This window comes from Hibiscus syriacus, unplaced genomic scaffold, assembly GCF_006381635.1.
Source record: "Hibiscus syriacus cultivar Baekdansim isolate YM2019G1 unplaced genomic scaffold, ASM638163v2 tig00111238_pilon, whole genome shotgun sequence".
Classification (NCBI taxonomy): Eukaryota; Viridiplantae; Streptophyta; class Magnoliopsida; order Malvales; family Malvaceae; genus Hibiscus; species Hibiscus syriacus.
The window spans coordinates 2,647,501-2,672,516 of record NW_024063030.1 but is presented as its reverse complement, the minus strand read 5'-3'; the positions used below and the strand labels follow the sequence as shown (position 1 = coordinate 2,672,516).

Here is a 25,016-nt window from a genome sequence, read left to right as displayed (position 1 = left end):
AAAAAATTGTGGTTGGAGGACTAAATTGAATAAAATATAAAGTTGAAGGATAAAAATTTAAAAATAAAAAACTTATTGTCAACAAGAGGATTTGGTTTTACGCACTTATTCTATAGCAGTTGAGAAGCATGAGATCTAAAATTAGTCAATAATAGACTTAAAATGAAAGAAAGATTGAAGAAATACTGACATCAAGGATTAAATCGTAAAAGAAAGTCAACACAATATTATATTTTTTTCTAGTTTTCCAGTTATTCAAACTTTACAAATTCAAATTTGACACGAGCTCTAAACTTAAACTAAAAATTTTACTTGACTGAAACAATTCAATTTTAATAACTCAAAATTAAAAAAAAAATAATTAAACCGAATTTGTTTACCCCTCGGAACTAGGATTCCAGCCTCTGAACATTGCTTCTAATTTGACTATGATATTTTCTTCAATGGGAGTATCCCATATAAGGTCAGTGAACTGAGTGCCCTGTTTGTAATCATTTCCCAGTGTCAATTTGGGTTGGTTCTAAGTGCTTCGAATTGATATAATAATTTTCTTCCCGGGGAAAAAACGATGGTTAATTGATCATTGCGTTTTCATTTTGGCCTCTTCACATCAGAGTCTTACGTCTCATAATCCATCTGCTGAATATCGTAACATTCATATATAATACAATATATTTTATGTGGCAGGTAATTTCAAATCTGCAATTGACTTCTGATATAGAATCTGCACAAGTTTCTACCTAATTATTACAAGCAATCTCACCAAAGAAAGTGATGTATCATGTACCTACAAAACAAAGAATCATGCGCAGCCACTATTTTCACCGGGGTATATTTATTTACGGAAGGGAGTATTTTGGTAATACAAATCAAGTTTTGAGATACATGATATATATTGTATGTTTATAATAGAATAATTATAATAGATTATTATTCTTTTCAGTTATAAGATAAATAAAATCAAATCACATTAAATTTTATCTTTTATGCATATCTTATTTTATATTGATCTTGATTTTTTTCCACCCTTAAATTCCTAACAGCAATGATCGAGGATTAAAGAAGCTAACTTCAACACCCTTACCAATAAAAATATAAAGTCCAGCAGCTACCAAAACCCCATTTAGGGCCATCCCTAAGAAACCCAACACCAAATCTACGCACCAAACTAGGCTTTTGGTTTTGGTTTTTTTAACCTTAAGTCACATGAAGCATGGATAAGCCAAGGTCACCCGCAATGCCTCTCCCTCCAACGTAATTTTTTTTTGTTTCTTATGGCTTTGACTTTGCATCAAGGAAGAAAGAAAATGATAGCAAGAGCCAGGAGGGTGTTTTTGTCTTTGAAAAATCGGAATTCTGGTCAAAGGTGGAAAGAAAAATAGGAATTCTGCATTTATTTTCAACTTATAAAGAAACCCTATGTACATATATTATCATCAAATTTAATCCTGACGTTTAAATAAAAACAATAGGGAAAAAATAACAGAAATGTTCAAGTCAAGAACTTTCCAGAAAGAAAAGAAGGTTTGCTTAAGCCTGAGGGCACGCAGTTCTTTTGTTTGAAAATGAAATGAAATTTTCTTTTGTTCTGATACTTAAAATGGAAATGACCCTAACCTGGAAATGTAAATGTTTGTCCTGGTTGGGGTTTCTCTTTGAGGAAGCTACAGCTTCAAAATCAACTCTAAGCAGCTGTAACCTCGAACCTGTAAGAACTCAATAAGATAAAATACTCTATACCAGTAAGCCGGCGAGAAAATATCAAACATCGAGTAGAGAGCCAAATACTGAAATTACTTGCATGATCATGCAACAACTAATTTAAATACAGGGATGATGAAGGTCTAGAATCCATGGTTGAATTGCATGGAATGTTTATGAAACTTTAGCAGGAGTGGTTTCCGCCTCCATCACGCAAGCTAACCAAGCCCATCAATGTTGAGTATAGTACATCCAAGTTTAAATGACCCAAAAACTTTCTATACTCGGAGGTACCATCGCACATTTTCGTTTGAAGCTTCCCATCCTCTGCAAATCCATCTTCCATTACTAACCACCAAGAGATGCCGCCTTCAGTGTCTTCTGGGTCCACATGAGCCACCAGGCTAACAGTCTCCCTCTGTTCTAGCTCAAAAGTCAAGCTCAGAAAATCTTGGTTTGTTTTCACTCCCACCATAAGAGCTTCCTCGCGAAGCCAACCAATAACTTGGCTTGCAACCTGTAGCCAGATTCAATGACATGTCATTAAGGACTATATCAACAAATATCTAGACATGAACATGCACGCGTCTTCTAATCACTTCCAGAGGAATGCCAGTAAACAAGATAATAGCTTACAGTCTACATTAAACTCACCAAAAAGAAAATGTTAAAATAGACAAGTTCACAATTAATTATTCGTGATTATGCAAGAAAAATCTATTTCATTATCAGTTACTACATACTGGTTATGGAAGGAGAGAAAACTAGGGGCAAACATCTTTTACTTTTACACGTCAATTTCTTCTCATGCTTCTATATCGTCACCCTCCACTTCCCTCTTAAGCAAAGGAACCTCCTCCACATTATTGTCTAACCACGTCCAAAACACTCACAGGATAATCACATGATTAGTACCTACACAACCAAGTAGAGCAAGAAATTTGTACTACCCTCATTAACTTTCTACGCATAGCAAAGTCTACCCTCATTAACTTTCTACACATAGCTAAGTCTGCCCTCATTTTGGTTATGATCACACAAAATCTTTTTTTTTACATAAACAATAATTTAAATTATCTAAACCACCAAGACTTAGTAGACTGTTTTTTCCGTGTAATTAAGCTAATTAAGCATTACTAATGATTTGTTTCAGCTTCTCAGCATAGGGAGGGGAAGCCTTATACTGTCAACAGCAGAGAGAGTACATTCAGACATCTGCTAAACGATAGTACCATAATCTACTTCAAATAACTGAGTAACAAACATTTTAATCTTCTCATTCCAATGTTAGGTCATTGATTAGCCTCATTACATTAATTGTATGTAGATATCAAATTACATGCAGATCGTGTCAGCAATAACAGTCAATCTAAACCTTAAAAACAGTGGTTGCAGAATTATTCTAGACCTTTCCATGGCCATTGGACAGGTCTAAATAATATTAATGACGTCATTCCACCAAATTTACAAAAGCAACATACCTGCTGCAGTATTATAACAGGAAGATCAGTCAGGTTGCAGTCATATTTATATAAAGAACGTATGTCCTCAGAGCTTTTGAATAGGCTAACAACATTAGGAGCACCTTCACCTTCAACATTGATACGGTCATCATTCAGCATCACCTTGGTACCAAACTGTGATTTTACATAATCCTTGAAGTTCTGAAAGTCTAATTTCCAGGATTGGAAGTCTGCATGAAGAATGGACTGAGGAACTTTCATAAAGATTGCCCAAGATGATCTCCGAGAATGCCAAGTTGGATGTGTCATTAAATGGAGATATGGGACCCTGCAAACCTATTTATATCATATGAAAATATATTAAGAAATAGGAAAAATAAAATCCAAAGAAAACTTGTAGTAATCCACATAAAATGGTTAACGAGGAAAATACCACATTTTCCAGCTCCATAAGAACTCTGTTAGAAAAGATTCTATGACCCAAAGACAGACAGAAGTGGCCCAGAAGACCGGATCCATCCTTTCCTGACTGACCAGATACTCTAGTACCAGATAAATTTGGTCCATCCTTTACTTTTAGAAATGCATGTTCATGAACAATTTGCTGCAGATAAATTTCACAACTGATTCGATTAGGGAAATCCCATTTCTTTTTCCCTTTAGGAATATCATGTTTTCCCTCTCCCAAGTTCGCATCATCATATGAGTCCAAGGATACAATTGCAGAATCTACATTCTGCGTATTGGCAACGTCAACAGCCTGACCATCACCTTCCCTAGATGGCACAAGTGATATGAATAAAGAGGTTCCTTGACCCACGCTTAATTGTAGATAATTTTCTCGTATTCCAGAGACATTGAATCCAACATATTGGTTGAATGCTTCACAATTCAACATATGAAATACCTGAATCAATGCAAAAAAATACTAGTAAGAAAGCATATTAGAGTCACAAAAAGGCTATGAGAAAGCAAAGTCTACCTGATCGTTGAAGATTGATTGATGAACTTCGCGAAGGAGCAAATGTGTTTCTTTGACATACTCCTCATCAGTCATTGATTCTTTCCCAGTGCTTCTTTCGTGCTTCTCAACTGAGCCATGTGTACTGATCTTATTCAATTCTTTTGGGTCATCAGCAGAATGTACCCCAAGAAAACCAAAATGAAGAGAGTGGCATGAATTTGGAGGTATGTTGATAGCCAACATTCCATCTGAATCATGTTCAATGTGAATACTAGAAAAAGAAGACGGTGGAGATATTGCTGTTGAACAGTATAATGAATTGTCAAAAAGATCAATAGTGAAGCCTTCATTGCTAGAACCTGGAGCTGCCACTCGTTGTCGTTTAACTTTCCAATTTTGCTGCAATCTATTCAATTGTTAGGAAATAAGAGAAGTAGAGCATGTAAAAGAACAAAGCCTCCACACAAAAAATTGCATGTTAAGCTTATAGAATAAAGGTAAAGAAGATGAAACATGATAGCAACCAATTTTCAGAATAAATATTCTTTTAAGTCAATTCAGAGGGATACCTGATAAGAGCACCGTAAAATCTTGCTTCCCTAGCAATCTGTTGTTCCAAAGCTGTGGCAGACTGTTTGAAGTATTTTCCCAGATGCTGCGATAGAAATAAAACTCAAAAAGGAAATTTGCAAAATTTCTCTGGTACCAAGACAAATAGACATTTTCAGTGGCAATGGTAGTTACAAATAAACTCAAACTTAAGCTGAAGAAGAGTTGAGAGTATCACTTATGTTCTCCCAAAAAAAGAATACCCGGTAACATTGTAGCTTGGTCGCAGTAGATACAGCAAGATCAGACAGGAGTTCATTAGGTAATGGTTTTGGCCTGGTCATGCCAGCCACCGTTACGGCATCATTAGCTTCAACCTTTCCGAAAAGAAAGAATAAAGATCATATATTTAAATGACTTCTCATTTACCATTCAAAGAAGCAGCACGATCCACTTTTTGAACTTATTAGTTACTACTATGTCAAAGAAACGGAAATGCAACAAGACAAAGAAGCTAATGAAAACTCCAGAAAAGAAATATTCACTAGAACTCTGTTACATTCAGAATTCATTCATTCAAGGATAAAGACAATGGTGTGGCAATAGAATTTCAATAGTTAACACTCTCATCTTTTTACTTGAGATGAAAATGGGAAAGAAACAGAAACAATTGAAGATCAATACGAAGTGGCATTAAATCCAATAAAAAAAATTCAAATATTCATACAAAATGTACATTGTTTTACTTTTGAATCGGAAAAAAACTAACGGAAAATCTTAAACTTTATTAAGTTTTAATCAAATGTAATTAAGCAACAATAGCTAAGTGAAGCAGCAATAGCTAGGGAACTTACAGTGTTGATAAGGTCGATGATGACAGAAAGCTCTTGATGAGCCAATTGGAGATTCTCCATCATGCTCTTCCATTGCCAAGTGGCGGAGGCATCTTTGGAGATCTTCTTCTTCCTCTCCCTTTCTTCATTGTCCTCCACCGCCCACGCGAAGTCTATTTTCCGTATTAGCGAGACTCGTTTTTCGTCGTATCCCGACTCGCTATGAAATACAAGAATTTAAAACAAAGCAAAAAAAAAAAAACAGAAAAGTTTCGTCGTAACACGGAACTTGCTCGGGAAGAGACTTACGGAGGGTAATGTTCGAGGCCGTTTTCTTCGATGGCATTGAGCCGTTTAACGGGAAGCTTATCCAAGGAGACTCCAAGGTTTCCGTCCATTTTTTTTCCCGTAAAATCTGAGAGGAAATTTTAAGGACGAAGAACGTAGAAGAAAGCGCAGGTTTCAGTTTCAGAGCTCATACTTGATAGCTTCTGAGATTGAATAGGCGAAACGTCTATTTTGCCCATGGAGTTTTAGTATGAAGTATGGACTGATGAATAGGGCCAGATGGAAAAGGTTAGACTTAGGCCCGGTAGAAACAAAGGCTTGGGTTCGTACAGATGGGTGCAATATAAAAGTTAACAGAATTATCGATTAATTTGGTGTAAAATTCATTTATTATAATTTAATATTTTTAGTTAATTAATTTAAAATTTTATTAATATTTAACTGATCTAATATCTAATTATCCAATCGTTCAATTAATTTAAATTTTAATTCGATTGATTAATTTGATTAAAACTGAACAATAAACAATCTTATTAGTAATTTGGATAGCAGTCTTATTTTATTTTTGGTTCAAGGCATGATTTCAAACATTGAAGTTGGGACCATTTTGCTTATATGAACTGAATAATGAGAAGCCGGATAATACCTGACTAGTTATGACCTTCAGCAAGGAACAAAGACGCAAAGATATGCATAGGTATTTTAGCAGACTTTGAACACCTTCAGAGTTGAGACCAGTCAACACATGCTTTTCTTCTTTGTAGACTTTTCTTAGCAAAATCCGAAAAAACTTCATATACCTACCCCAGCTATATTTTGCTTACGTTGAGATTAATCGCTGAAAGCCATTGGTTCAATACTCTACGGGGGCTGGGCAATCAGCGGTGAACGCGTTACGTGCATTTGTAGATTAATGATAAACCCAAGAAACATCATCCTAATTAAGAAAATCCGAGGACCCACCATTCCTCTTATCGCCCAAGTACGTTACGTAGGCAGAAGGAACTAAAACCAATCTCACACTAATGTTTCCCTTATCTGAATTCTTAAGTAGATAGCGTAGTGCATGCAGTAACATTGAATTAATCAAAAGACTATTTGAAGATTGAAAGAGTAGATGTTACTATAATTTTGCTGAAAGCCTGAACAAACTTGGATTGCAATACGATGCTTGAAGAATCAACCAAAGGGAAGTAAAAAACCAATTTGTTTCTCTTGACAAGTAAGAAACTTGTCTCATGGGAACCAACTGTCCGAGACAGTTATGGTTTTGTATTACATGTCTTTCCATGGTCAAACAAATTGTCCCATCAAATCCTGAGCCGTCATATATAGTGGCGACCAACATCCACCGTATTAGGAGATTATTTTTAATTTTCTCTAATCATAAACGTAGAATCTACGTGTGACCGTGTAATGACAAGATTCGGATAAATATGATCTTAACCAAACTTGGAAGAAAGAGTGACCAATTTTCAGACAACAATATCATGCGGTGACGAAACATACAGTTTTTGGTCTTTATAAATAGGTGGACCGATGTTCGATCTCATCATCTTTATCAAAGCTTCTTTTAACTTTCGTTTCTTAACAACCTCTGCCAATACAACAGTTGTTTACTTTGTTTCTTATTGTTTTGCTCGAGCCGAAGAGTTCTAGGCAGAACACAGGAAATGGAGAATCCTCTACAGCTGAAGTGCTTGAATCACATTTCACTCTTGTGCAGATCAGTTGAGAAATCCGTAGATTTCTATCAGGATATTCTAGGGTTTTTTCCCATCAAGAGACCCGGTTCCTTTGATTTCTCTGGTGCATGGTAATTTAAATTTAATTCCACGTAAGATTCTTGAAGCCATTTGTTCATTCCTTTTTGGTTAAATATTGATTCATAGTGTTGTGATTGGATAGGTTGTTCAATTATGGCATTGGTATCCATCTTCTCCGATCAGAGAATCCTGAAAGCATGCCTAAGATTGGACGCATTAATCCCAAGGACAATCATATTTCTTTCCAGGCATGTTATATATTGCATGCTAATAATACATATATACTAAATATTAACAAAATTAACAAAAAATATATATGAATCGATTGCAGTGCCAGTGCGATAGCATGGCGACATTGGAGAACAAACTGAAGGAGCTGAATATAGAATACTCCAAGGGTAGTGTAGAAGAAGGTGGAATCCGCGTCGATCAACTCTTCTTTCACGATCCCGACGGTAACATGATTGAGCTATGCAACTGCGACAACCTACCTGTAATTCTGCTGCCCGTGGATGCTATCCAGTCATGTTCGCTGACCAACTGCAACGTACGACGAAAAGGGAAGCAACAGCAACAATTACAGGCGCAGAAGATTGAGCACCCTGTAGAAATCTAGTGGCTTATGTGCTGAAACTGTGCCAATGTTTCATTTTTTTGCCACATGAATTCAAGATTCATTTGAGTCTTATTATGTGCTGAAACTGTGGCAATCAGTAATAGAAAGGGTTTTCTCCCCCTAATCAACGACCATCCTGATAAATTGTTTACTGTGTCGAGCTTTGAGGGCGCCACAATATTCCTCAAAACAAGGGGCCGGAGGGGGGGCATTAACAGCTTTGGAAGCTCAAGGCCCGTTCTTAAGATAAACAACCAAAATACAAAAACTTCACTCAAAATCCATGTCATCAAAACATGTAAATATATGATTGCATAATTTTACGGTCCATGGCTTGTCTCCATTCTCCAACGACCAATGTCATGAGGGGCCATTCTTGTAGATCATGTCGTTGCCTCCAAATCATATATAAGATACTGAAGAATATTATCCTCCATATCTTTCTTTGAGCATTTGATCAAGTGGAATATCAACTAAGAAATATTTTTTTTTATAAATTACGGTTTCACTTTTGAACTTTGCAAGGCAAGAAGAAAGCAAATCCTGACGCACATGCTTCGCCCATTCTTTGAAGTCAATTCCACTGAAATCGAGAGAACGTTGCGATGTGAAGCGTGCTAGTCTGGAAGGATGAAAGTCATGAAACAAAAATAATTGCTGGCTTCTCTCTCCTTTCAAGATTTTTTTAATAGCCGACTACTGACATGTTAATTAATAGGATGGCTAAATCTTAATCTATGTGGTCCAATCATATCATATATATAAAAATAATAATCTAGGTAAATTGGGTTGAGCCAAAATTACACCTATATAGTTTTATTAGTTGGAACCATAATTTCTTAATAGATTACAAACTCATCATCTAGAAGTAGTTGATCACTGCTAATCTGTCTTTTATTACCAGAATTATGCCCATAGTTGTAATTTTATCTTTAATTTTCGTCTAATCTATAAAGTATAATCCTAACCCAAATATAATCATTTGAAAGTGACGGTTCCGTTAGGTTGATCCCCATGTGGGTGCCGGCTCTTCACAAAACAACACTTTGGAGACAAATATGCCCCCTCCCCAACTCTAAATCAAGTGACACACAAGTTAAATCTTGAATGCTAGAGAAAAAGGCCCCCAAAAACTCTTCAAGGCAATCATCACCCTTTAATTTATCGTTCATCACAGGCAACAACACATGGTTTGCTTATTTATATAAATTATTCCATCCACTTTCTAATCATATTATTATTTTCTATATGGCTATTTCTTTTGGCTAATTATTCCCAAACACCTCCCCTGCTCACATTATATGTATATATGCACCTTCATGGCTTGACTTCATGGACTAATACTACATTATTAGAACAAGACACAGTGAGTGTGAGAGAGAAAAAGAAAGATTAATGGCTTCCAAAGAGAATAAGCAGAAGAAACTAATAAGTGGTTTCTTGAGCAGTTTTTATAGGTCCAGTACACGAAGTCAGAAGCCAAAATCCGAGCCTGCTGTAGGAGCAAATAACAAGCCTGTTTCCCCGAGTTTGTTGTTGAAGAAACTTGAAAATGGCCAAACTGTAGACAAGGATGGCCAGATGGGAGTCGAAAAAGAGGGTATCGAAGGAGGTGGAGGTGGAGGAGGAGGAAAGGTGGTTGTTGAAGGAAGAAAGTCAGTGTCCCACATCGAAACGAATTTGTCATCAGTGATCTCGTTTCTTCAGGTTAAAGTTTTGGTTTCCGACATGCCAGGGTTCATGCAAGTGCATGCCTTCCGCTCTGCCAGAAGAACATACGATAGTTTGGAGAAGTTTAGCTCCAGGCACATGGCTTATAACATCAAGAAGGTATGTTTCAAAAAGGCTCAACTCTTTCTCAAGTTGTGCATTTTCAAGATCAGTTTCGCATTGTACATGTAGATTCATATAAACATGAATAAGCTTTTTTAATCTATTCACAGTATGTAATGAGAGAGGCAAAAATATTTATCTAGCAAGGTAGGTGGATTGATTATGGAAGTGTTTCTTTTTGGAATTGCCTGAGTTAGAATGATTGAGGCTTATTCATGGAAACTCACGAGTCGCAAGGAAGGAGACAATACTCTGCAGGACAGATAGAAATTATGACTTCCTTTCCGATCTGTTTCTTTCAGCAGAATCTAGGAGTTAAGGCGCACATGGAACCATTGACTAGTATTTTTGGCTATTCCTTGCATTCTTGAAAAATGAAAAGAAAAACAAAGGTTTAATATGTATATATATTAGAATCAAAGAGTTTCAACTCTGAAACCTCAAGTATGGGAATCCATAGTGAGATGAGACCTGATCCAACACACCATGTGTAAAAACAGCAAGAGGACCCTCAAATTTCAAATCAAGTAACTTATTTTTCTTCTTTTCATTTGCCCTTTGAGTCATTTGCATGTGTAGAACAATGGAATAGTATAATGTCGAGTTAAAGTCCAATCTGTCCCGTGAGTTATTTTAATCATTTTAGACATTTATCTTCTTTTTGTCCTTTATATATGTATCATGGACCATGGTTAACAGTTTGGGCTATTTTATACAGGAGTTTGATAAAGTTTATGGACCGACCTGGCATTGTATCGTGGGATCAAATTTCGGCTCATTCGTTACACACTCAACGGGTTGTTTTCTTTATTTCTCAATGGAGAAACTGTACATTTTAATATTTAAAACAAAAGTTCGTAGGGTTGCAAATTAGAAAATTGAAGGCTATTGATCAAATATAGGTCCCTGTTTTCCCCTCTAATTTAAAAAAAAAGTGTGTTTTTTCTCTCTCGGCATGATGTCTGTAAATGAAAAAGTTACTGTAACTGTGTTTATGAATTCGTACATGAATTATTGGCACCTATGTGGCTGCTAATAGATGGAGTGTGATAGCAATGCGTGTAAATGGCTGGCTTGATCGATTTGTCCTTTTTGAGTAACTTCAAGATGAAGGACGGTGAGGGTTTGGTCTCTTTATGTTAGTTTTATGTATGAATTATTGATACTTTAAGAAACGATAATATATATATATATATATATAAATGAATGGCATTTAACAAATGGTTGTCCCTTGTTCCCATATATAATGGGTAAGGAGAGGTAAGATAGTAGGTTGTCCCCCAATACTAGGTTGAGAGCAGCTTCCGTAGGAGACCTCTGAATTATGAAATGCGGACTCGATCCCACGACCTAACCTTGTGCTCTACCAACTGAGCTGGATGGTATTAATTGAAAAAATAAACTGAAGGCAAGTGACAATTGTTGAATTTTATGGAGCTGTTTGGAAGCATTTTAGGTCATAAATGATGGGATGGGTGGACACCTCGTCAAACAAGCTCGGCTAACAAACAAATTAAAAGTCAATAAATTCATTTATTGAAGGGGGTTTGGCTCAACCTGAATGCGGTGAGGTTAAACAATTTGACCTGAGTTTCTGTTGGTATACATTGAAACCTTCAAGAACAAATTTATACAAAGGAACTGACCAAAGCTCGGGGAAAATTGAAAGAAAGCATCTCTATAACAAAATCCCATGAAACATAAGCTGTTGAAATTCTACATGTTCATAAGAAAACCACACATATAATTTGAAATGGGCTGTGTATCACATTCAAAAAGATCAGGCCTTACGTTTGTTTGATCTTCTTTTCTTGACGGCATCTGGTTTGCCAAAAACCCCACAAAAACCACAACCAGATACCTTTGGAGAAGGAGGATCCACGCTAGGAGAAGCCGCCTTTGTCGTGTGGTAAGTATGTCCGCCGCTGCTTTCGTCTGACCTGCTTCGTCTCGTCATGCCATGCGACGACCTTTCTCTATTTTCTGGGGTGTTAGCTCTCATTTGGTTCAAATCCGATACGTGTCGAAGTGCGACTTTTTCAATGACATGGAATTTAATCATACGGAAAAGGGGATTTTTGGTCTACCATTTCAAACACCCAATAGCTGACGGGTACTAAATAAATATTATTAATATTTCAAAACTCTTCTTTCAGTTTCTGTTTTTGTGTAATACATCAATTATTAAATGCCTGAATTAAGATCGTAAACGTTTGAATAATTGAATTTAATTCAATATAATAATATCAAGGCTTGGTCCAAAATGGTAACATAATTTAAATTGCAGTACATATTCGTTAAACATAGACTGAAGATGATACATAAAATATCTGAAAGTTTTAATCATTGTAAATACAATAATAAAATTAAAAAGGTCATAAGTCGAACTATTTGAAAGTCAAATTTAACTCAATATTATAACCTTGATAGAGAAGATGGAGATATTACCAGGGAAGAGAATTTTCGGGTGAAGCAAAGATTGGTATGGATGGAGAAGATGAGAGATGAAACATAAAATTAGTTTGTTTGAAGCAAGGGGTCAGCAGAAGGAATGCTGTAAAATTTAAACCTGTCTTTAAGCAATACATGAATTGATACATTGTTCAACCAGTAACAAAAAAAAAATTGCGATTGTTCAAGATTTTACTGAAACCGATTAATAATTTCATTTTGTCTTCCCTTTCTTGGAAGACCCTGCTCCTTTCTTTAAAGTCTTCTTCTGAAGTTTCTTTTTTGGTTTCAACTTGTTTGGGGCTGATGAGGACTTCCCTTCTTGATTCCTTTTATTCCTACCTTTCTTCTATTTCTTCACATTATACATCGTAACAGCCTTATTTCAAAAACAACGTGAAATTCAATTAAAAGCCCTTCTCAGATCAAAAATGCATTTCCATTTTGGAATATCAACTGATGAACCTATGTTAGCCAAATCATATGGCTCAAACATACATTGTTAACATTGAGAATCTCATGGGAATGCTTAGAGATTAGCTTATTAAGAACACACTCAGTTTGTTCCTTCTCTCGCGAGCCTATCCCTGATCTTTCGACAACAGGTAAGAACTAACAAAAGTACAAAAGACCATATTAGAGCATGCCATTACAATTCATCAGAAATATTTACAGGCCAAGGATGCAAACCTTGCGATGCTTTCCTTGCTTTTTAACAGGCTTTTCTCCCAGCAACTTCCTATCAAATTTCCCACCACTAGCTGTAGAAGTAGCAGCCATCCCAGCTACATTCCCTAATTCATCTTTCGTAACTTTCTTAGGAGGAGCCTGTGTTCCTAACTCTAGAACAAACAAAAAGATTAAGTATCCTCTTGGAAGTTACAAGAATCAGATGAGAAGCAATTACATGAAACTCAACCAAAGATCAAGAGCAGTTGGGATGGAAATAATGCATACAGAAAAGAACCAAAGTCAACTTCAAACTCATTGATGTTTATATGAAATTCCTATGAGCATAGTCAGCAATCATAGTCTAACCCCTAAAGTGCTAAAATGACATAAATGTTAGGGTGTAAAGGAATAGTATAAACGAAACTTTGAAGGCAATGCAGCATAATGATGCTAGATAAAGAATACGCTAAGAGGAGCTATTTATGCCAATAGTATTTCAAATATGATTAAGTTATCAATTTCTTATTGACGAAAATAATTGTGATTCTACATATAGAAAACTACAATGGATAGGAAAAACCTTGGCAAAACACCAATTTTTGCAGCTTGTTTCAAGTTCTGGAGGCGATTCTTCTCTTGTTTCTCAACTCGTTTCTTCTTATCATCTTGTCTTTTAGCAAAAGGATCCACTCCTGGCTCTGCAAAATAGCAAAAACCATGATCAACGAAAAAGTAAAGTTTATTTCTTCTTCCAAGGAAAGCAATCCATTAATCACTCACCATCAGTCATCTTGGCCTCGATGATTGGTATATCTTTATCATTGTTGACACGATCATAACCAAAACAACGTTTCCATGTACCAGTCTGTTCATCCCATACAACTTTGTCTTTTTTACATTTCTTTATACCTAAAAGATATTTCAAAAGAGAACAACCAAAAAAATAGAGAATCTTCAGACCAATGGAAAATGAGATTTAACTCAAAATTCTAACATAGCCATGTAAACGCCAGATGACAGGTGAAATGACTTACCTTTCTTTTTAGAAAACTCTTCCCATTTTGTGGGAGGTTTAGGCTTCGGAAGCTGAAAGCACAAGCACGATAAAACATTTCAGGTTTTACGGCACCTTAAAACTAAATTTTGCAATGCATATAAATAACAAATAAAAAAAGATCCAATTTCATTTGGTAGGATACACTTGTTCTTTACTTACAGAAGTCCAAATTTACATATTTAAAAATGAATTAATTATAAGGCTAGGCTTACATGCTTCTCCCTAGGAAGTTTTGTTGTTGGGGGAGGCAGCTGCACAAGTGGTCCATCTACATCTTCAGTTGAAGGCAAGTTAAAAAGACTATCTGCAATTTCTTGAACTAACTTGGTACCCTCCTGTAAACATTCCTTCACTAGCACATCCCTAAACATTTGTCGACAGACATATAAGATCAAGTAAAGAACGCAAATGAACATAAACAACTTCTTTATAAACCAAACAAGCAATATACACAAGGCAGTCTATGCTTTGAAAATACCAACAAAACTAGGTTTGCAGGAAACCAAGTGTCCCCAATCCCAAAGTATGTCCATTCATAGCATCAAATTCAGAACCCATAGCAGAAATCGATAAAATCCAAATGAGAAACAAAAGAAGGAAACCTCTTTCAGCTAATTTGATACAAAACTATAATTATAAAAGAGAGAGAGTAAAATAAACCTGGAAGCGGGGAGCGAAGGAAAGCTATGAAAAGGGTTAAAAGCCAAAAGATTTCCCACGTCTACATGAAAAGGTTTCTGCTCTCCATCTCCATCGCCATCTCCACTTTGTTTCGCTGTATGGAGCAAAATGCTAAGCTTTGCTGTGGTCTGTATTTCCGAAACCTAACGCCGAAAGAGGCAAAACTATTAACCAACCACTCCTTTTTTATTTTATTTTTTTTATCAATTTGGCTCATCAACTTTTAATTCTTTATGACTTCAATCTTTTGATATTTTTAACAAAAAAAAATTGTGACCCAATTAGTTTCTGCAATGCGTAATAAATATTTTTTTTAGATGTGATTGAAGTTAATTATACAACATCACCATTTTTAAAAGGAAATCGTTCAAAGACTAAAGTGATAATGAATTGAAAATGAAGAGATTAAATTGACTTATAACATATTAAAAGGGTCATGTTAGAATTTCATTAAAATAGAAGGGCTAAAGTATGTATTAAGCCAAAATATCTACACTTGTAAACTGGAATCTTTTAATAGAGAAGTGAAAGACTGATACAATATAATTTAGGGTAAAGTGTACAAATGGTCCCCAATTATAGGGAATTATTTTTTTGAGTCACTTGACTATAAAAGTTACAAAATAGTCTCCCGGCTATAAGGTGCTAATTTATTGAGTCATCTGATTGCTCACATGTTCTAAATTTATCATTTTTTGTTAAAAAATTAATAGTCGTCTGAGCTAGACGTTAATATATTGACTGATATATGATAAAATCATATTTTAATAATATATATTGCCATTGTTGTTGCTTTCAATCATTGGTTTGATGACATAATGTACATTAGGGGTGTGCATTTTCATATATCAAATATTATTTGATATGAAATTTAAAATATCCAAAAATTCGGATCATTAAAATTGCAATCTATATTCGATCTAAAAATATCATATATTTGATTTTCTGGATATCTGAATTTTCAGATTTGATATTCGAATATCTTAATCCGAACATAAAACTTAATTTGACGAAAATTTTATATTTAAAATTCATAAAAATTATGCAACATATTTTATATTCTTTTATATATATATTCATACATGATAATCAATTAAAAATCTTAATTTTTTCGAGCTAGAGGCTTAGTAGGTTAGTGGGTTATTCACTTATTGGGTTAGAGATTATCTAAACTCTAAAGACCTATTTTTTATTAGATTTCAAGATAACCCAAAAATAAGATATAACCAATCTGTATTTGATTCAATTATTCGATTTCCCCCTCAGATAACCAAAAATAAAAAATGGAGCAATATCCAATTTTTTGACCGAAACAACATATCAAATTGATTAAATCGAATTTTTTTGCACACTCCTAGTGTAAACGAAGAGTTGATCTATAAAATACAACTCAAATAATTTTAGGACTATATTTTATCATATCCAAACCAATAGGTTAATGTCTACTTAGACGGTCACCAATTTTTTAATGAAAAACATATAGTTTGGAATATATAAATAGTCAGATAATAATTCTGTAACTTTTAATAATTGGGGACTCAACAAAACAAGACCCTATAGTAAAAGATTTTTTATAATTTTTAATAGTAAAAAAACTCAACAAATCAATACTCTATAATTGGGATACCATTTATGTTATTTACCCTATATTTGATCATGGTCATAAGTCATGTGAAGTACTGTAAATGAACTTCATTGGCTGCCTGCATATATCACGGATCATACATTTACCAAATTAACAGTCGTTGATAACCCATTTAATCTACGGTTCACATTCTACCATTGAAATATTTTCCCAACACTTCTTCCCGCTTCTGCAAATTCCCTCGATATATATCTCCCCAAATTTTCTCCATCAAACAATCAAGGCATCTTCTTAGATAATTCAGCTGCTCTCAACAGTCACTCTTAGTTCCTTGTTAAATAATTAAATGGCCCGTACTAAGCAAACAGCTAGGAAATCAACCGGTGGCAAAGCTCCACGTAAGCAGCTAGCCACGAAGGCTGCTCGCAAGTCAGCTCCGGCAACCGGAGGAGTGAAGAAGCCTCACCGTTTCAGGCCAGGAACCGTGGCCTTGAGAGAAATCAGGAAGTACCAGAAGAGCACTGAACTTTTAATCAGGAAACTTCCATTCCAGAGGCTGGTTAGGGAAATCGCTCAGGATTTCAAGACTGATTTGAGGTTCCAAAGCAGCGCTGTCGCGGCACTTCAAGAAGCTGCTGAGGCTTATCTCGTCGGGCTTTTTGAGGATACGAATCTCTGTGCTATTCACGCTAAGAGAGTTACAATCATGCCTAAAGATATCCAGCTTGCTAGGAGGATTAGAGGAGAGAGAGCTTAGGCTGTTTCCTTTCAAGTTGGTTAATGTCTGAAAATTATGGGATTTGCTTTCTGAGCAAATGATGTAAAATTGAAGGAATTTCAATGGAGGCTTTTATAATTTTATTGAATTGTATTTGGATCTGTGTTGCTTCAAATTGTTTGATTCTGTTTTCTTTAATTTTCGCCTGTCTATCACAAAAGTTTCATATGTAAACCTAGACATTCAGCCATTTTGCAGATCTCTTCAGACTGTTTGTGGGATCTGTCTCCTGATGAGAATCCATGCAAATACAATGAACTGTTGATGTCACCAGTATCCACCCAACTAAATCCCACTTCCTTTCTCACTCCTCTCTGTCTCATCATTTTCCTTACTTCTGCTACCATCTCCCACTTCCCCTTCTCAGCATACAAGTTTGACATCAACACATACGAACCTGACTCGTTGGGCTCCATTTCCATCAAAATATCAGCTATTTTCTCACCCATATCTACATCTCCATGTATCCTACAAGCCCACAGCAAGCTTTGCAGCATAGACAATTCTGGCCCTTCTGGACTGCAATCCATCAGCCTCTCTGCCTCTTCCAATCTATCTGCACGAGCCAGCATATCCACCACACAAGAATAATGCTTAGAAGAAGGTTTAATCTTATATTCTCTCAGCATTGATTTAAACAGTAGTTGACCCATATCAATTGTTCCATTTCGGCCACAGGCTGTTAGTGTGGAAAGAAAGGTGATTGAGTCAGGTTTCACTCCTTGGTTTTTCATCTCTTGGAATGAAGCTATCACTGAATTGTAGTCTCCATGCCTGGCATGGGCAGATATAATTGATGTCCAAGTAGATTGGATTTTTTGAGGAATCCCTTTGAAAACTTTCCGAGCCTCAGAAATGCTCCCACGCTTTGCATACATATCCAGAAGAGCATTGGACACTATAGGATTGGTATCAAATCCAGCCTTTATCAAATGTAAGTGGCACCGTTGACCATGTTTTAGAGATATATGTCCACAAGAACCAATTGCATTCAAGACACTACCAAATGTGTACTGGTCTGGCTTACATTCTTTAATTGCTGATAAATATGTCCTCAAAGCTTCCGTGAACATTCCATTTTGAGAATAGCCAGAAATTAAAGCATTCCACAAGTCAATACCTTTGGATTCAAGTTTCTCAAAAACCTTAATCGAGTCTTGTATCAGCTCAAAGTTAGCATACATGGTGATAAGGCTGCTGCAAACTTTTGATTCTGACAAAAAATTACTCTTTACACAACACGCATGAACCATTTGGCCTTCTTTCACTAATTTCCTAACAGTAATTCCACGGATCAATCCAACAAATGTAACCTCATTTGGAGAAACATGATTTGATCGCATTTCATTGAAGTGGTGTATAGCATACTCGTCGTCAATAGAAATCATTGTAGTCCATGAGATCACGTTACACTCATTCATTCTTCTGAATAGCGATTTTGCATCTTCAACTACCTCACAATTTGCATACATTGACATTAAAACATTACAAACAGAAACATGCGTACCATACCCTTCTTTTATACATAGACCATGAGTTTGTCTTCCAACCTCTAAGCTCCTCTGACGAGCACAGACTGAAACTGCCACAGTAAATGGCACATAATCAAGGTACATTCTTTGTTTTACCATTTCAATGAATGTCCAAATCGCTTCTAACCCAGAACTCTCATCCTGGCTGTACCCCGAGAGGATCGCAGTCCATGAAACCAAATCTCTGTTCGGCATTTCATCAAACATTCTTTGGGCTTCATCTAAACGTTTCCACCTAGAATACATAGCTATAAGGGCATTTGCCACATTGACGTCACAATCAAATGCAGACTTCATTACAAGAGCATGCAACTGCAACCCGAAAAGAAAACCATCGAGGTCGAAACAGAAAGAAAGCGCTGTGGTACAAGTTACTGCATCGAAAAGAACCCCATTAAGATTCATCCTCAGAACAAAATTAAACGCTTCTTCACTTCTTTGAAAACCCGAAAGCAGAGTATTCCATGAAACCATATTGGGATCATTTAAGCCCTCAAAGATGCACAAAGCCTTATCAAACTGCCCAGATTTAGAGTACATGTTCATCAATGAATTTGGAACCGTAATAAAGGACATGAGCCCGGAGGTGATAGCAAATTTGTGAACCTGCGTCCCTTGTTTTGAATTACCACAAGACCCCTTAAGAGCAAGAGCCAGAGTAACTTCTTCGATGACATTAAATTGGCCAGATTTAAGGAGTTCTTTGAACTTTTTAAAGGCATCAAAAGGGAGATTAGCCCGTAGACAAGTGGATAGAGACTGGTTCACAGGGCAAATGAGGGCTGGCTTTGAGCAAGGAATTTCGTCGAGCAATTGGTGAACATGTTTATATAATTGCAAGTTCCCTAAGATTGTTGATCGTTGGTTGACGATATAACGGAGTTGGCAGGTAATCATGACAGTTACATAAGAGACAGTGGCTCAAATGAAAACAAAATTAACAGTATATTTGATTGGGGGTAAAGGGACAGATGAACCAGTTTATCGAAGGAGAGCTTCAGCATATCGTGGTGATCTTTGAGCCAGCTCTTTCACTGTACTGCTCGTTCCTGAGTAGAAAATCACAACGAAAAACTATTATGTGAGGTAGACGAAATATGAGCAAGATTATCCTTTTAACAGTCCCGAGTGTACAATGACGGAGCAGCGTGTTGAGAGAGTATTATTGGGTTGCAACGTTCACTCCAATGTGCCACACTCAATGTGGTTTTCTGTACTTATGACTTGATGTTGACAAAATGTACGTAGTGTCAAAAAACCCTAAAAAATACCGTTGATTCAAACCTAAGTAAAATATATAGATCCACAAGCACAAGTAAAATTAGCGATATATAATAAATCATTCTATTTTTTTTGTCTAAAACAACATGGGCTGCCAATCGACGCCATTGACAATACATAACTGGACCATAAGCAGAGCATGCAGAGATTTTTTTTTAAAAAAAAAACAAGGATTAACCCTGTGATTAATCTCTTCTGGTATCCCCTTCTTTTTGATCCAGCAATCTCCCACTTTCTTCATCCTTCCTCTCTGCTGCTTCCTTCTCTCTAAGCGCTTTCAGCTTCGAATGACTACAATAAGCAACCCCCAGAAACGCAACCCCCTAACCAAACAAATTAACAGCATCAGCGTGTCTTTAATCACCGACCACGAAAAAGCTATCAGCAACCAGTCTTTGACAACTCCCAGAACGTTCATTGTCAACGCAGATGTCTTCCCGACCAACAAAAACACCGCCAGGTTCAAAGCGAAAGCGCAAAAGGAGTTGGTCCCGAAGATTAAGTAATCGAAACGGAAAGTTGAGTTTTCTTTAAGTAAAGGTAGTTCCACTGCGACCCAGGAAACAAGAGAGAAGACGAAACAAGAAGGCGCGACGTAATAAAGGGAAGTAATCGGGTTAAGGTTGATTCCTTTCGAAGTAAGGAGTATTTGGATCAAAACCAGCCTCGTGGCTTCAAAAGCTACAGCTCCAAGCTGTAACAAAACACCCCGGGTATCGAAATTTGGCTTCTCCAAAAGCAGTGATGGCGACACCAAAAGAAATAGCGAGCATGTTAGCCATGGTGGAAGACTTGAAAGCATTTTTACGAAAGAGAACGCCGATGGAGTAAACGGCAACCGGCATGAGAGCTTTGAGCATTTGGATGAAGGAAACAGAGAGATAAATGTTGGCCGAGTTGGAAAGCCAAAGGGAGAGGGTGTAAAGGGCGCCGATGGGGACGACAAAGGAGAGGTAGAGATGGGTTTTGTACCGGAAATATGGGGGCCAAGGGAAGAGCTGCAAGGTGGTGATTTTGTTGGGGGCAAGGACTAGAAAGATGGGATATAAATATGGAAACTTGGGAGTTGAACTTTAAGGCGTTAATTAGGGAATTTTGAGTTAAATGGCACGTTCGTATTTTTCTTTGACTCGTTGAACTTAAGCTGATTGTTTTAAAGTAAACATTGCCAAAAGACCGATTGGAGAAGGTTTGAAAAAACATTAAAATGAAGCTTTAGTGGGTGTGCAGCGTAGAATTTGGAAGCCTTGAAACAACTCTAAGTATTTATGTGGCGTCTTCAAACCAAAGCAATTATCACGTCCACAAATGTACCAACATATGTTATGGGTTAAACATTAGATTAGAACCTTGAATTTAACAATGCCACGTGTTTAAATTTTAAAAAATTCAAAGCTTATGGGGACAATTAAACCTTCATGATTTGTTTACTTTATATTTCGTCATCACAGAAGCATATTTCTTTCTCCATGCAACACCGGAGCAAATTATTAGTTCAAGCAAGAACTGGTTTTCACTCTTGTGCAATTTTAACAATTTTTTTCCCAATGTTTTGTCCTCCAAAGAGATTGATCAAAGCAGAAGGGATACTCTCAACGCCATCCGAGATGTCTTCCAGTGGCTGAATTTTACCTGTCCGAAGGTAATCACAAGTTGTAGAAAGGAAATCACCAAAAAGGTTCAAGTAATCACCGGCCAGAAATCCTTGAATCTTGATTCTCTTATAAATAACATCGATCATACTCGGCGCAGCTCGTTTTCCGCAATCTGTATACTCTGAAATCACCCCACAAACAGCTATCCGACCATTGATGTTCATGTTACTCAATACTGCTTCTTGCATATGTCCCCCAACGTTGTCAAAGTATATGTCAATTCCATCCGGGAAATACCTGTGGAGAGTTGACTTTAAATCAGTTTCTTCCCTGTAGTTGAATGCATCATCAATGCCAAGCTGTTCTTTAAGCAATGCTACCTGACAAATTTAGTATAAACATTTTAGGGTTATCGCCTTGTGCTACGATTCTTCAATCCAACTAAACCATGAACGATGGACATTATGTTAATTAAGCTGACCTTTGCATTGCTTCCAGCGCATCCAACCACATAACAACCCAACACTTTAGCAAATTGGCCAACCAAGTTCCCAACTGATCCCAAAGCAGCAGAAACAAACACTTTCTCCCCTTTCTTTGGCTTACATATCTCGAACAATCCAGCATAGGCTGTCAGTCCACTGAACCCTGAAACAAAGCACATATGGCTTTGAACAAATGCAGAGAATAATCAGTGATGAGCTAATGGCATATACAAAATGAAATCGTGGCTTACCCAAAATTCCAACATGGTAAGACAAGGGAAAGCCCATGAGGTCAAGCTTATTCAACATGCCACCGGGTTTTACCACCGTGAACTCTCCCCACTTGAGGAGGCCAGCAACAATGTCACCCTTGTCAAACTTAGAGTTCCCAGAAGCCACAACTTTGCCAACACCATAAGCATCAATATCCTGTTCCAAAACAGAAAATAATGGTATAAAAAAAATTATCGACAGAGATTCATTTAGCTGAGGCGGAGGGGGGCATGTCGGACTAATTTACCTCACCGGGAGTAATGGCGACTGCATAGGCTGAACTCTGTTGTGAGAAGCTATAGCTTTTCATGCGGTTTAACAGGTAAGGATCGATTGAAACGTAGAGATTTTTGACAATGACTTCATGGGAGCCAGGGTCCAGGGAAAGAGAAAGGGGTGAAGACTTGAGCTTGAAATCAGAGTCTTGTGGCGCACCATCTACGTGGTTCTTGATAGTAATGTACCTGTTGATAATTTCCATTCTGAAGCTTCTGACAATGGAATAGCTGCTGCTGAGAGCCCACCTAGAGCTATTGTGGTTAAATAAGGGAGGAAGAAGATGAATTTTTTTATAGAATCGATGTATAAATATTCTACCTTGTAAGAAAAACAGCATCCCTTGGCGGCTATACGCAAACTCCAAACGGGAATCGACATTATTCTACCAAGAAAACTATATTCTTCATCTGAATGGTGACAAGCTACCAACTAGGAAGCCTGCTGCCGTCCTAAACCCCATTGCTTAATTACATAATATAATTAAGTCTCAATCATGAAGAGTATCAAGCATTTCCAATTCATGGTTTTAGACAAATTATAGAGTTACAAAAATATAGTGATCAATAAGTATCATTTTGATTAATTCAAAAAATTTCTTCATTTAAATTTTACATAATTTATCTTAGATTGTATTTAGAAATAACATACAACCATATATGGGGTTTTTTTTCTTTTTCTATTTTTTGGCATCAAGAATGAGATTTGCAAAATAGAGAACTTTTGTAATACATGTCAACATAGAGAAATTTTATTACATAATTAATTATTTTCATAAATATTGTGCATAACATCAAGTCGCTTTGGCCGAGTGGTTAAGGCGTGTGCCTGCTAAGTACATGGGTTCATCCCGCAAGAGTTCGAATCTCTCAGGCGACGCAATTATATTTTCCATTCAAAGACGATCAAAATTCAAATTGTAAAACACTTTTTCCAATTTGCCACTTGATTTAACAGTCATCAGTTCAATTCATAGAACATTAGTTACTGCTAAATAATGCAATGAGTGATTAATTAATCTTTGAACATATCTTCCTAATCTCTCCCTCGGACCCAATTTTCACTTCAATGCTACTCATCTTTATCATTGCTTTGCGAAATTCATAATCAAACCTTAACCCCAACAATCCTCTTATGTTCCCTGCATATTCTTCCACTATACTAAGTGTTGAAAATTCAATATTAGCCTAAATAAGTTCACACCTAAATTAATTTGATGTCATTGCTTACATCAATTTAGTTTTGATGTCATTGTTTACATCAATTTAGTTAGGTGAAAATTAAGTATTTTTCTTATGTTTTAATTTCAATGGTTTAGATTATTTAGTGCTTATTTTAATGAGTGGTTTAGATTGTTTCTTGTAACCTATAAATACCTTACTTGTATTTGAGTTTTATCATCCAACAATCAAAGCTTAATTATAAGTATTTGAAAGCTTTCTTAAGAGTTCTCCCCTTTTGCAATTTTGTGAGATTATTCTAAAGAGAGTTTTTTTTTCTTCTCGATCAATTAGAGTTTTTACTCTATTTTGATTCAACAATTGGTATTCGAGCCACGTTTTTAAAGTCTCTTGAAATTCCGAGTATGCTCTGTGGCTGCAGTTGTTAACTGATCTTCCACATCAGAAAAGATTTCTTAAGATTGATGTCATTGTTTACATCAATTTAGTTAGGTGAAAATTAAGTATTTTTCTCATGTTTTAATTTCAATGGTTTATATTATTTAGTGCTTATTTTAATGAGTGGTTTAGATTGTTTCTTGTAACCTATAAATACCTTACTTGTATTTGAGTTTTATCATCCAACAATCAAAGCTTAATTATAAGTATTTGAAAGCTTTCTTAAGAGTTCTCCCCTTTTGCAATTTTGTGAGATTATTCTAAAGAGAGTTTTTTTTCTTCTCGATCAATTAGAGTTTTTACTCTATTTTGATTCAACAATTGGTATTCAAGCCACGTTTTTAAGGTCTCTTGAAATTCCGAGTATGCTCTGTGGCTGCAGTTGTTAACTGATCTTCCACATCAGAAAAGATTTCTTAAGATTATTGTCAGGGTTATTACAAACCTTGTGGAGCTTCTTTGTGTTTAGAGTAATTTAGTACTCTGCACGTTTGTTACTCAAGCTTGTTCGGTGTAGTCAAAGCCTTGCCGTAAGATGGGTGATTTTCAAGTAGTTGGAGGAATCAAGAAGCTCAACAACAAAAACTACAACATGTGGGCAACATGTATTGAGTCATACTTACAAGGTCAAGACCTTTGGGAGGTTGTCGGTGGTGGTGAAGTTACAAAACCGGAGACAGAAGATGCCAATGGCATCTTGCGAAAGTGGAAAATTAAA

At 36.3% G+C, this 25,016-nt stretch overlaps 5 protein-coding genes, 1 non-coding gene and 2 pseudogenes across 6 annotated transcripts in view; 3 read left to right on the top strand and 5 right to left on the bottom strand.

The window, feature by feature from the left end:
- Window positions 1-1,477: 1,477 nt before the first annotated feature.
- Window positions 1,478-5,908, bottom strand: LOC120157275 (mediator of RNA polymerase II transcription subunit 17-like). The gene is made up of 9 exons (XM_039168459.1): window positions 5,820-5,908; window positions 5,532-5,730; window positions 4,941-5,054; window positions 4,698-4,783; window positions 4,147-4,534; window positions 3,598-4,071; window positions 3,183-3,500; window positions 1,789-2,218; window positions 1,478-1,706 (listed from the first exon to the last, which is right to left on the bottom strand). The coding sequence occupies exons 1-8, from the start codon at window positions 5,906-5,908 to the stop codon at window positions 1,886-1,888; spliced, it is 2,001 nt and encodes a 666-aa protein (XP_039024390.1). The 3' UTR covers window positions 1,478-1,706; window positions 1,789-1,885.
- Window positions 5,909-7,434: 1,526 nt separating this feature from the next.
- LOC120157005 (metallothiol transferase FosB-like) lies at window positions 7,435-8,198 on the top strand. The gene is made up of 3 exons (XM_039168270.1): window positions 7,435-7,614; window positions 7,707-7,812; window positions 7,896-8,198. Exons 1-3 carry the CDS (start codon window positions 7,472-7,474, stop codon window positions 8,178-8,180), a joined length of 534 nt encoding a protein of 177 aa, XP_039024201.1. The 5' UTR covers window positions 7,435-7,471; the 3' UTR covers window positions 8,181-8,198.
- A 4,411-nt stretch (window positions 8,199-12,609) lies between these two features.
- On the bottom strand, window positions 12,610-15,566 carry LOC120157274 (annotated as a pseudogene).
- A 1,183-nt stretch (window positions 15,567-16,749) lies between these two features.
- Window positions 16,750-25,016, top strand: part of LOC120157034 (histone H3.2) — a 21,506-nt gene continuing 13,239 nt past the window's right edge. Inside the window, exon 1 of the mRNA XM_039168297.1 lies at window positions 16,750-17,241. Coding sequence (XP_039024228.1) covers window positions 16,806-17,216 — 411 coding nt within the window. The 5' untranslated portion in view covers window positions 16,750-16,805 and the 3' untranslated portion in view covers window positions 17,217-17,241. The remainder of the gene's footprint in view (window positions 17,242-25,016) is intronic.
- LOC120157031 (pentatricopeptide repeat-containing protein At4g32430, mitochondrial-like) lies at window positions 17,013-19,666 on the bottom strand. Its single transcript, XM_039168293.1, has one exon. The coding sequence runs from the start codon at window positions 19,664-19,666 to the stop codon at window positions 17,390-17,392; it is 2,277 nt and encodes a 758-aa protein (XP_039024224.1). The 3' UTR covers window positions 17,013-17,389.
- Window positions 20,230-21,470, bottom strand: LOC120157273 (annotated as a pseudogene).
- LOC120157032 (2-alkenal reductase (NADP(+)-dependent)-like) lies at window positions 21,564-22,930 on the bottom strand. The gene is made up of 4 exons (XM_039168294.1): window positions 22,651-22,930; window positions 22,382-22,559; window positions 22,127-22,293; window positions 21,564-22,025 (listed from the first exon to the last, which is right to left on the bottom strand). The coding sequence occupies exons 1-4, from the start codon at window positions 22,882-22,884 to the stop codon at window positions 21,564-21,566; spliced, it is 1,041 nt and encodes a 346-aa protein (XP_039024225.1). The 5' UTR covers window positions 22,885-22,930.
- On the top strand, window positions 23,477-23,558 carry TRNAS-GCU. The gene has a single exon. It is a non-coding gene; the product is annotated as a tRNA-Ser (tRNA).

Bases quoted from the DNA above. Each gene is read 5' to 3' on its own strand.
- LOC120157275 (XM_039168459.1), bottom strand. From the start codon at position 5,908: ATGGACGGAAACCTTGGAGTCTCCTTGGATAAGCTTCCCGTTAAACGG. The intron at 5,055-5,531 runs GTAAGTTCCCTA...CTTTTCGGAAAG, and splicing joins TCATCGACCTTATCAACACT to GTTGAAGCTAATGATGCCGT. The intron at 2,219-3,182 runs GTATGTTGCTTT...ATCTGGCTACAG, and splicing joins CTGTTATAATACTGCAGCAG to GTTGCAAGCCAAGTTATTGG.
- LOC120157031 (XM_039168293.1), bottom strand. From the start codon at position 19,666: ATGATTACCTGCCAACTCCGTTATATCGTCAACCAACGATCAACAATC.
- LOC120157005 (XM_039168270.1), top strand. From the start codon at position 7,472: ATGGAGAATCCTCTACAGCTGAAGTGCTTGAATCACATTTCACTCTTG. The intron at 7,615-7,706 runs GTAATTTAAATT...GTGATTGGATAG, and splicing joins TTTGATTTCTCTGGTGCATG to GTTGTTCAATTATGGCATTG. The intron at 7,813-7,895 runs GCATGTTATATA...AATCGATTGCAG, and splicing joins ACAATCATATTTCTTTCCAG to TGCCAGTGCGATAGCATGGC.
- LOC120157032 (XM_039168294.1), bottom strand. From the start codon at position 22,884: ATGGAAATTATCAACAGGTACATTACTATCAAGAACCACGTAGATGGT. The intron at 22,560-22,650 runs GTAAATTAGTCC...GTTTTGGAACAG, and splicing joins TCGCCATTACTCCCGGTGAG to GATATTGATGCTTATGGTGT. The intron at 22,294-22,381 runs GTAAGCCACGAT...GCTTTGTTTCAG, and splicing joins TTACCATGTTGGAATTTTGG to GGTTCAGTGGACTGACAGCC.